The sequence below is a fragment of the Nilaparvata lugens genome, chromosome 1, assembly GCF_014356525.2.
Source record: "Nilaparvata lugens isolate BPH chromosome 1, ASM1435652v1, whole genome shotgun sequence".
NCBI lineage: Eukaryota > Metazoa > Arthropoda > Insecta > Hemiptera > Delphacidae > Nilaparvata > Nilaparvata lugens.
The window spans coordinates 95,450,047-95,462,700 of record NC_052504.1 but is presented as its reverse complement, the minus strand read 5'-3'; the positions used below and the strand labels follow the sequence as shown (position 1 = coordinate 95,462,700).

General features: G+C 37.8%; 1 protein-coding gene across 3 annotated transcripts in view; it reads right to left on the bottom strand.

Moving 5' to 3' along the window:
* The window catches only part of LOC111058727 (5-methylcytosine rRNA methyltransferase NSUN4-like), a 41,390-nt gene that overhangs the window by 15,049 nt on the left and 13,687 nt on the right, over window positions 1-12,654 (bottom strand). For all 3 annotated transcript variants that reach the window (XM_039419650.1, XM_039419648.1, XM_039419649.1), the window contains exons 5-6: window positions 8,810-9,180; window positions 2,313-2,444 (exon numbers count right to left, since the gene is read on the bottom strand). In XM_039419650.1, coding sequence (XP_039275584.1) covers window positions 2,313-2,444; window positions 8,810-9,180 — 503 coding nt within the window. The remainder of the gene's footprint in view (window positions 1-2,312; window positions 2,445-8,809; window positions 9,181-12,654) is intronic.

Sequence of the window (12,654 nt, the reverse complement as noted above, 5' to 3'; positions counted from 1 at the left end):
AAGCGTACACATGTCTTCAGTCAACCGAGCGGTTTCGAGCAGAGCAGTTCACATAGTGCACATTCTATAACAATTTCAGTTCAATTAAAATTTATTTTCAGTTCAGTTAGTTAGTAAGTTCAGTTTAAGTTAGTTTGTAGAGGATCATATTTCATAGTTGGGTAAACTAGCCCACGTTGGGACACCAAAATTCAAACAGCTATAACTTGGACAAAAATAAACAAATCTTCATTTTTTAATTTTATATTGATTGTATTTGTTTACACTTTCATGGCAACTGCATTGATTGTCAATTGATTCTTTTATTGCAAAAACAATTTGGGAGTGTCCCAACCTGGTACATAATGAGTTATTTTTGGTCATTTTTAGTAAATTGAATAGCTTTCTCAAAAATTGATATTTTCAGGAAATTTTTGTTTTAATCAATCAATAATTAGGCTACTATGAAAATTTATCTTCCAAATCTCATGGATTTATCTCTTACCGTATTTGAAATGTTCTGTTCCAAAAATTTAAACTTTAGGCGCTCATATCTCAAAAAGTAATGATCGGAAAAAAATGTTTTTCTGAAAAAACTTTTCCATTTCAATAGCTTGATGATATACAAATCGAGAAACTTTGAAAAATATCACCAGTAGAAAGTTTAATTTCAGCCTTTGCACAGTCTTAACCGCGGGCAAACCGCTCATGAATCGCTGTCATGTGAACGAGACTGGCAAACCGAGCAATTTGCCAATCGAGCGACAACCGAGCGTAAATCGCTGTCATGTGAACAAGCTCTTACTAAGATTGTATGAGATAACCCTTTGGCCAACAAACATCAAGTTTGAAACCATACATCACACCGTGGCTCACATTCATGGGTACATTCCGTGGTACATTCATGAGTGGCTCGTTGGAGTAAGTGATAACGCGCCGGTCTAATAATTAAGAGAACCCGAGTTCGATTCTCGACCGGGGCAAAAGTTTTTGACCACAACACAATCACATAGATACGGCCACCCCATCTTTCGGAGGAGACGATAAGCCGTCTGTCCTGTTTACCTAAAAAGTAGTCGTCATCTCTCATCATCATCCCTCTCACTCATTACCCACGCACAAGCCCAAGAGCTTATGTGGGCATCACCCGCAGTATTATTATTATTACACACACACGTGTATGATAAATGCTCTCACAGTTAGGATGGCCACTAACGACAGGACAAGTGTGTTGAATACGTTGTGTTTACACACATCCTCGTAATGAATGTTTTGTCATCAGTAAAGACTTCGAACACATTTTTTTGAGTTTTGGTTTTTCTATCTTCAATTTTTTTTTGTTCATTTTTTATTCGCTGCTCTAACTTATTTGGGATTAAATTTTTCTGTATCAAGATTTGTAATTTTCCAGTGGTTTCATTATTGGTATGTGTTGTTTATTTAATGTTAGAACTGCAGTCAAACAGCTGTTGTTCGTTTGAAGCCTTTCACGTGACCACAGTATACGTACAAAATGGAAACTCGGCTAGTATCCTGGCGCAAAAATCCGGATCAATTGATCTCGTTCACTGCCGCGAGCCAATCAGAAGACCAGGATTGGAACTTCCTAAGGTCACGTGACGTGTCTAGTATTTGCGCCATGTAAAAAGAATTGGTTAGATAGGCGTTTGATTGACAGTTTCCATGCTGTATCTATTCTGTGACGTGACTGTCTTTTTCGTTCGAGAAGGACATGTCCAATCACACATGCTAGACACACTTGTCCTGTCGTAGTGGCAATCCTTAACACACCATGCCAACACTTGGACGTTAACCTGGCCGGCTCAATTGAATGGGGTCCACGTTATAATGGCAGTATTTGATTAACATTGGTATTGCTATCCTTGTCAGATAGCGCTTCCACCTCCGCAACCTTGTCAGATCGTTTTTCAACAATGTAAAAATATTATTAATTTCAAATTTGACAATGTAAAAATATAATTAACAAAATATTCAACCTTAATAATGAAAATTTATAATTAAACCATTGATAAATATATTTCCTACGCGAATTATCCAAGATATTATCCAAAACAATAATGAACAGAGTTAATATTAGGTTTATTAGATCAAACTGTATCAGCTATTCTCTATAGACGTCAGAGGCAGGCAGAGAATCGGCACGCTGTTCCCCTATCTTTCTTCACTGCCATTATAACGTGGACCTCATTATAGAGAGAATCTATTTTATTTTGCATCTCATATAATTATTTTTTATTTTTATTAAGTTCGTTTGAGAAATGAATGAATTGATTGATGTAATCTCACTACAATATAGATGAATAGTTAGTTACCAGGATGAAGGGTCTGCAGAGCAAGCAGGCTTTTGCCTCCGGGCGCAGCGCACATGTCTAGCAAAGTGTCACCAGGGTTCAGATCCAACGCCAGAACGGGAAGCAAACTACTGGCATTCATCAGGTAGTAATCTGCAAAAATCCACAGTAGAAATTTCAAATTATTCATTCTCATTTAACCTAGAAATCATACAACATTTCAAATCAAATTTATTCACTCGAAATTCATACAAAATATTCACAAAAGTATAAAGCGACAAGTTACAAGTGAACAAGATACTACTCACAAAAAGTACAGTATGTTACTGGATTTTGTCCGCGAATTTGGAGTCAGATCCAAAGTGTTATAAGTAAGATTATTTAATTTATAACTTGATATAGTTGAAGATTTAGTAGGATAAGGAGTTGGGTTATAATGCATCATATTTTGCAATTTTGAAAAGAATCCCTACGGGTAATTTTTTAGTTGTTAATTGAGATGTACAATTTAGCCTACTCTATGTAAAATTAACTGAGAAATTGAATAAAACGGTTTCCAGACCTGTAGCTACAGTAATTTTTAAGATATGTGACGAAATACGTGAAACTTGGTCCCGAAAAACAAGTTCCTTTAAGGTTTGAAGCAGATATACTATACTAAATGTATAATAAACACAAAATATTTTTTTTCACAGAACTTGTAGAAAATTTAATTTTGAAGAGAAAGATGTAGAATAAGTTTATAATAGACAAACGCAACCTTAAAAAAATAATCCTTAATTACATACAAAACGCATGAAAAATAGACAAATTAACAGATGTTGTATATTTTTCATGCGTTTTATATGTAATTAATGATTATTTTTTTAAGGTTGCGTTTGTCTATTATAAACTTATTCTACATCTTTCTCTTCAAAATTAAATTTTCTACAAGTTCTGTGGAAAAATATTTTGTGTTAATTGTACATTTAGCATAGTAAATATGCTTAAGGAACTTGTTTTTCGGGACCAAGTTTCACGTATTTCGTCACATATCTTAAAAATTACTGTAGCTAAAGGTCTGAAAATGGTTTTATTCAATTTTTCAGTTCATTTTACTTAAAGTACGCTGAATTGTACATCTTAATTAACAGCCAAAAAATACCCGTAGGGTTCGTTTCAGCAGGGGCACAGAAATTCAGATGAAATCTTCCACCCTGTATAACTTGGTAACTAAGCATTTTCGGACCTATGTTAATTGGAACTTTTTTTCTTCTTTTGATGTGAGGTATCACGCCCTGACTTATGGGCTCCTTTTTTCAGAACACTCTGTGTATAATATTATAAACCACCTAGGGTTGTCCATTTTTATTTCACATTTTCATATTTTCTTTTGTATTTTGTATTATGTTTTTGTGAATCAGATGAATTGATTGAAAAAAGATCACATAATAGATCAGTATAGGCTACAATTAAGATCACAAAAAAAAATTTGATAGAAGTAAGTCGATAATTACAATTTAAAATATGTCGTACGGTTACTGGGAAAAAGAGTAGTGAAAATGAGCATGACAAGCGACTCAAGTCGTCAGTTCCTAGACACTGACTGAAGTCATACGATTGACATGACATTGGTGACATCGATTAACATAACATGACGTCAGTCATACGACTAGACATCCACGACTGGAGTCATACGATTGACATGACATTGGTGACATCGATTAAGAAAACATGACGTCAGTCATACGACTAGACATCCACGACTGGAGTCATACGATTGACATGACATCGGTGACATCGATTAACAAAACATGACGTCATTAATACGCTTGTCTGTTGAAGTGACTAGTTTTCTTGGAGTGGAATTGCAAAAAAATATGAGATGGGATAAACACTGGAAAACTTATAACATCTCTATCATGCACTTTTTGCGCTGAGAACTGTGAGGACTGCATCCACTATAAAGACAGCTCAGAAGGTGTATCATGGATATTTTTAGCCCTAATACGCTACAGCATCTTCTTTTGGGGGAATAGTAAAAATAATTTATATAAAAATTTAAGATGCAAAAGAAAGCAGTTCGTGTTTTGGAGGGCTTGCGGCCATCCAATTCATGTAGGCCCATTTTTAGAAAATACAGGTTTCTCACGGTCCCAGCATTGCACTTCCTTGAGACTGTAAATTTTGTCTTCAGAAATTCAGAGAGATTTGAAGGAAATGTAGTTTGCCATGGCTATAGCACAAGAGCAAAGAGTTCAGCTGTATATCAGTACCCCGCTCACAGACTGACACTTTTGGAAAAAGGACCATATTATTCGGGACTGAAGCTCTTCAATTGTCTACCTGAAAGAATACGGTTATGTGGTAGTCATAGGCTTTTCTTGTCTTCAATTACTCATCTACTTGTGGAAGCGTGTCCCTATACAATGGAGGAATGTTGTGGTGCCTTCATACTTTGAGTTGATACAGATGCATACACTTTGCATAGAAAAATGTTCATGACATGTTACATGCCACTTGAGCTCTGCTCAGATTTGTGGCTTCACGTAACAAATGACATAATAATAATAATAATAATAATATGATACTGATAGCGAGTGAGGTGCCCTATTACAAGTGTAAGCAGAAATGGTCTTGAATGGTGAAAAGGGAAGACTTCTTTGGGATTGTTGTATGACAACTGACAGAGCAATGGAGGCTAACAGGCCAGACATCGTCTTGTTTGACAGAAAGAATAAAGAGGCTTACATAATTGATGTGGCAGTGCCCCTTGAGAGAATCTTGTGAGTACCATTGCCGAAAAGAAAAGAAAATACCAGGCCCTGTCAGTTGAACTGAAAGATATGTATAAATTAAGGAAGGTGTGATAATCCCTATAGTAGTGTCTGCCAATGGACTGGTCACAAAAGAATGGAGACAAGCAATGGAACAACTGCAGTTGGAGAACTGGCATATGAGAATTATGCAGAAAGCAGCAGTCCTTGGTACAACTAATATGTACGTAAGTTTCTAAGCCTCTGATCTGGAAAAGAGTGAATGAGTCTCTGCTTTGAATTGCAACTATTTTAGTCTTGAGATCAGAATTGATCTCCGGCTACTTAGTTATTAAGACAAAAAATATTTTAAACAATAATTTTTAAATATAATAATAATATAATAATAATAATAATAATAATAATAATAATAATAATAATAATAATAATATAATAATAATAATAAGACAGCTTGAAGAGAGAGAAGCCACAGAGCAGGAAATAGGCGAGGCAGTCGATGAAAGAGTTATTACGTTCACTGAGATTGAGGACGAGGATAATGAGCTTCAAATGCTCAGAGATCTGCACATCAAAAATAAGTTGTTGTATACAGGCATCGACGTACAGGACAGGCCACATATACCACGAGCATACTGTAACTTGAAGTTCCACCAAATGTGTACAAGGATGGACCACTTACTCAGTGAGGAAGTTTATACATCATTGGAGGAACTGGTGTCAGGTGTGCAGATTGGGGCACTTACTGTGTGCATGTCACTGGGTCTCAAAGTAAGAAAGAGACAAACAAGGTCAGAAACACAGCAAAAAAGAGCTAAAAACGAAGAATCTCACCCTCCTTGGAGAAGAAGGATCGAAGAGAAAATTAAAAAAGCAAGGAAGGTGATAAGTCACATTGCTGAGTTTCTGACTGATGGGAGAGGATGTGGAAAGAAAGCACTGTCTGGTGTGAAGAGCATAGCGTGGCGAATGGGGCTCAGGATGAAAGATAAAGTTTTCCTACAAAAACTCAGAGAGGAGGATGAGCACTTGAGACAGAGGATAGCAGCCCTGGGTTCGAGGATTAGGAGGTATAATGAGGCAGCAAAAAGAAGGAAAGATGAAACTGAGTTTGCTACCAGGCAGAGAGATTTGTATAGGCGGTTGGAGGGAGACAAAGGGTCAACACAGCAGCATTTTCCAGATAAAAAGTCAATGGAAGAGTTCTGGGGTGGAATATGGTCAGTACCAAAGCAGCATAGCCAATCTTATTGGCTGCAGGACGAGAATGTTGCCCTCCAAGATGTGCCAAGAATGGCAGAAGTAGTGATCACTGCTGCTGATGTAAAAAAGGCCATCAGCAAGACTCAAAATTGGAAAGCCCCTGAATAGATGGTATCCACAATGTGTGGTGGAAGTACCTACCCAGTACACATCCTGTACTGGCAAATCTGTTCCAGGAAGCAATTCAACAACCAGATGTACTCAAAGATAGTTTCTCAATGGGAATAACATACATGCTGCCAAAGAAAAAAGACTCACTTGATCCAAAGGACTATCGCCCAATCACCTGCCTGCCAACAATATACAAGTTGCTTACATCAGTCCTGACTGCGAAAATCCATGAGCATCTAGCAAATAATGAACTATTAGCACCTGAACAGAATGGCTGTCGCAAGGGATCTCAGGGATGTAAAGAGTTGCTTGTGATTGATGGCATAATCTCCCAGCAAGTACGAAAGAGATCCCACAATGTATCTGTAGGTTGGGTGGACTATAGGAAAGCTTTTGACTCAGTCCCTCACTCATGGCTGAGGCATGTGCTGGACCTGTATAAAGTGAGCCCAGGAATTGTGAACTTCTTGTCTGGTGTGATGACTCAGTGGACGACCACACTACAGGTGGGATGGGGTAGTGAATCATACAGAACACAAGGTATCCCAATCAGGCGAGGCATATTCCAGGGGGACAGTTTGAGCCCCCTGTGGTTCTGTATGGCTCTAAACCCATTGAGTAGAATGCTTCGTGACTCAGGCTATGGGTATGTGCTTAAAAGAAATCCTCAGGTGAAGGTATCACATTCCTTATATATGGATGATCTGAAGGTTTATGCTGCCAACCAAGACCAGTTGAAAAATATGCTCCAGCTTGTTAAGAACTTCAGTGATTCAATATGTATGGAATTCGGTTTTGAAAAGTGTAAAGTGCTGCATGTGAAACGAGGCCAAATATCAGGAGAGGGTGATGGAGCTATACAGTTGACTGAGGAAGTGCTTATTCAGAGTTTAGGCAGGCCAGATGAATACAAGTATTTGGGTCTTGCTCAGCTCTTATGCAGAGCTGATACTGTCATAAGAAGAGAAATTCAAAGGAAGACTGTGCAAAGACTTGAGAAGGTATGCAGAACAGAGCTTAGCTCTAGGAATAAAATATCTGCTATAAATACCTGGGCAGTCCCTGTGGCCATGTATACATTGGCATAGTCAAGTGGACAGATACAGCTTTGCAAGAGTTTGACAGAAAGGTAAGAACAACTTTGACAAAGAATAGACTTCATCACCCCCGTAGCTCAATCCAGAGGCTCTACCTGCCTAGAGGTGTTGGTGGAAGAGGCCTCTTGAGTCTGGAGACTATGTGTCGTCAACAGGAAGACAGACTGCGGAAATACTTCCAGAATGCAAACAGTGGTCTGCTAAAGACCGTTTGTCTGGTAGACAGGGAGTACAGCCCATTGCAGCTGGCACATGGAGTCCAACAGCTAACAGCCAGCACAGTAGAAGAGAGCTGGAAGCGTGGAAGCAGAAGAGCTGCATGGAAGATTTGCTGCAGCACTTCATTCTGATTGTGTTGACAGAAAAGAATCAATTGAGTGGTTGCAGACTAGTGGAATATTCGGTGAGACTGAAGGTTTCATGTTTGCCATTCAGGACCAGGTAATCAGCACTAGAGCTTACAAAAGATATGTGATGGGACTCACAGTGGATAGTAGCTGTCGGCTCTGCAGGAAAGCCATAGAATCGATACAGCATATTTGTGGTGGCTGCTCTGTACTAGCTAATACAGAGTATTTGCAACGGCACAACAATGTGGCCAAAGTGGTTCATCAGGCAATGGCGAAAAGATATGAGTTGATAGCGAGTGAGGTGCCCTATTACAAGTGTAAGCCAGAAATGGTCTTGAATGGTGAAAAGGGAAGACTTCTTTGGGATTGCTGTATGACAACTGACAGAGCAGTGGAGGCTAACAGGCAGACATCGTCTTGTTTGACAGAAAGAATAAAGGGGCTTACATAATTGATGTGGCAGTGCCCTTGATGAGAATCTTGTGAGTACCATTGCCGAAAAGAAAAGAAAATACCAGCCCCTGTCAGTTGAACTGAAAGATATGTATAAATTAAGGAAGGTGGTGATAATCCCTATAGTAGTGTCTGCCAATGACTGGTCACAAAAGAATGGAGACAAGCAATGGAACAACTGCAGTTGGAGAACTGGCATATGAGAATTATGCAGAAAGCAGCAGTCCTTGGTACAACTAATATTGTACGTAAGTTTCTAAGCCTCTGATCTGGAAAAGAGTGAATGAGTCTCTGCTTTGAATTGCAACTATTTTAGTCTTGAGATCAGAATTGATCTCCGGCTACTTAGTTATTAAGACAAAAGATATTTTGCAATAATAATAATAATAATATAATAATAATAATAATAATAATAATACGACTGACTATACATCCGCGACTGGAGTCATACGATTTGAGTCGCGCTAGTTCAAGTAAAGCCTTCTACTCACTGAGCACATTAGTCCTGCCCTTGCCGGCCGGTTGGAACTCGGTGACGTTGCCCATCTCATAGGCGTAGACGTTGAGGTGGGCCGGGAAGCGGAGCTGGTCCTCCCTGACCACCTGAGTGGGGACAGCTGACAGGTGCTCGTAGTAGCGGTAGTGGTCGGCTTCGCTCACCCATTCCTCAGTGCCCCGCAGCCGCGTCGCAGGCATGTAGTCGTAGAGAGCGCTTGAGTCCAACGATGCTCCTCCCTCTTCGCTGCCGTCTATCTGCCGAGTCCAGTCCAGGCTGTCCTCTCTAGGGTGCTGCTCCTCGTCGCTCGAGCTGAGGGACGGTATGGCCGTGTCCTCTCTATGGTTCTGCTCCTCGTTGCTCGAGCTGAGTAAAGATAATCAATTTATTTCATTATTTCCCCATGCCAATTTATGGTTCTAGTAATAATAATAATAATATTCGTATGGCTTTTATTGGTGGGGAGTCCCTGACGGAAGTTCAACTTCGCCTGAATACTGATTTTAGTTACAGTAAAATTGAAACATTTATAATGTGAGATTTTTTGTTAAATATCAACAAAAAATTCTGTAAGCTTACTCGATCGCTTGCTTATTTGATGTGAATTTGTGCTTTGAAATATGTGGTGAGTATTCCTCAATTTTAGAACTTTTTTGATTTAAACTCAGGAAGTAAAAGTGTAAAATTTTAGTGTTAAAACTTGAAGAACCCAATCTATAACCTATAAATTTGAGTGTGAATAGGAAATGACATTGGGTAATAAGGCAAAGAAGAACATTCAAAAGGATCTCTCTACCGATAAAAGCCATATTTGATTTGATTTGAAAAATCTTTATTCATAATCATGTACAGGTATATTAGGAACAGCGTCAATAAAACATAACATAAACATAACAAACAAACACAACATAGAAAGTAGTATAAAACAGACTTAAACCTCCTACAGAAATAACAGTGATAAACAACAGTCACAAGCCTACAGTGTGATCTGTTAGGAACAGCGCCAATAAAACATAACATAAACATAACAAACAAACACAACATAAAAAATAGTATAAAACAGACTTAAACCTCCTACAGAAATAACAGTGATAAACAACAGTCACAAGCCTACAGTGTGATCTGTAAACTCTTGTAGAGAGTACAGACACAATGATATTAAATACTCCTTGAGTTTTATACTTAATTTTTTTATGTTCTCTATTGCTAAAGGCAGCTTTGTGAAGTATTTTCTTCCCATGTAGTGCGTATTTTTCTTAAAAAATTCTAACCTGTGCCTTTCCGTTATCCTCCCAAATCTAGTATAGAAGCATAGCCACTTCTAATACAAGGCCCCGGCCTACGATATTGCTACGTCGCAGTGTAGACCTAGAATCTAATACATAATTGGTGAAAAAGATTAAAAAATAGCAGATGATCTTTTCACCAATCATGTATTAGAGATTGTAGCCTACACTGCGACGTTGCAAATTGTAGGCCGGGGCCTTGCATTAGAGGTGGCCTATGATAGTAGCCATGAGTCTCATTTCGTAGTTCTTCTACAGGGTAATTCCTAACATACATAATAACATCAAATAAATATAGCCCATAATAACATCAAATAAATATTGCCCGTAAACTGAAAGAATGCCAAGCTGCGATAGAACCAGTTTCACAGAGTCCAGTCTTTTTAGATTCATCATTATTCTTAGTGCTTTCTTCTGTTGAATGAGAATTCTATCAAGATTACTATTGGTCGTGGCTCCGTAAATGCATAGGCCATAGGCCAGATGGGAGTGTATTAATGAGTGATAAAGAGTTTTCATAGTTATAAGACTGCATTTATTCGAAATTTGTCTTAAAGCATACAGCCCAGGGGAGATTTTTTTCACTACCTAACAATAAATAAGTTACAGTATTATTTATTCACAAGGCCGTAAAGTACAGATTTACGGTAGAAGCATGATAGTTGCCAAATAAGGGATATCATAGACTCAAATGGTGCTAGACTCAACGGTCCAAAAGTGTATGGTGGCAGTGGGCCCCGACTTTTCATCCACCACCTGGTGGCGCGACCAAATAATCGCATTCAATCAAATCAAATATGTCGCTTCAAAAATCACAAATTGTAGTTATTGTTGCATTATTGACCGAGCGAAGTGAGTTCTAAGATTCAAGTTGATGGTTTGGCATTTCTCTTAATGTTTAAATGTTTATATTTTGCCCATTTACGGCGAAACGCGGTAATAGATTTTCATGAAATTTGACATGTATGTTCCTTTTTTAATTGCGCGTCGACGTATATACAAGGTTTTTGGAAATTTTGCATTTCAAGGATAATATAAAAAGAAAAAGGAGCCTCCTTCATACGCCAATATTAGAGTAAAAATCTGGTGTGGCGCACTCACACAACTTTCCTTGCCGTTATGAAAATTGATCACCTGACGCTAGTGTTCCCGCGCATCTCAAATCTACTATTCAAAGATTTGAGCCAGCTGGTGACATGGCAGTAACGCTGAAGACACACGAGGTCTGCTATCTCTTCATAGTGAATCATTTAATAGAATCAACAGTTGCCAACAGTTTGCAATTAGATAATCAAATTTTCTCGAATTTTGAGCTTATTTTCAATTTTAGGTGAAAATGTTACTGAACATTAGTTGTAGAGATTCTCATGCTCAATCTTTTCCACTCGAAATTTCAAGTTTAAATTGTATCTGAAGCCTGATAATTGAGAATCTAAAATCAAACTTTGCATAGATGGGGCGGAGCTCCTTAAATTTTTACAGATATGGGACTTGTGGCAGTTGATAGAGTTATCGATGACTATTCAGGTATAACTTTAATCGAATCGTTGGAGCTGTTTTCGAGAAATCGCGAAAACCCCTGTTTTGAAAACATTTCGCCATTTTAGCCGCCATCTTGAATCGCATTTGATCGAAATTGTTCGTGTGGATCTTATATTGTAAGGACTTACGTTCCAAATTTCAAGTCATTCGTTAATTGGGAGATGAGATATCGTGCACACAGACGCACATACACTCTGTAAAGTATTTTAAATTTGGGTAGATAAAAATCCCTAGCTGAAGTACTAATAGGTCTGAATAAAATAACTGGCTAATATCGCCAATGAGATAACAATAAAGATTAGATAGCATCAGCTTGTTCTGGCTAAACGGTACAATAACCTAAAAAGGAATTGAAAGAATTTTTTGCTAATAAATAATATTATTATAAAATTTTTGAAGATTGAGGTTAGGTATATACATTCAGTGATCGGCGACCTAACGATCGACCGAGCCATGCAACGTAGAATCTGACCAGACCCCTTGGCAGAGATCTATTGCAGCAAAACGGTATGCAATTCGAAAGAACAAATAGTCACGTGGCTAACTATTAGGAAGCATGAAATAAATATTAGTATATAGAATATAACTAGCATGTAGAGAGCATACTTAAAAACCTAATAAAAATAATTAAGTGTATTCAGGAAATAGGAGGTTACCAAGCGCATGAATACTGAAACAATTTGCATGCACCAATCGCATAATGGCAGTTAATAGGCGGCAATAGTATGCCAATTCAAAAATATTTATATATATTTCTATAAATGTTTGGGATTTATGTAAAATTATTGTATAGTCTATGTTATAGAGATGGCCCGAAGGCAAAGAAATTATTAAACATACAACCTAAGTAATAATTTGATATTTTAGTACGATCTATTTGAATTCCTCAACACTATAGTATAAGTATCATATTTATATATATTTATTTTTTAATGAATTACAAGAGTTATAGGGGAAGCTCATATCTGGGCCTATAAAGATTTTATGAGATTATGTCCTATTAAAAAACCAC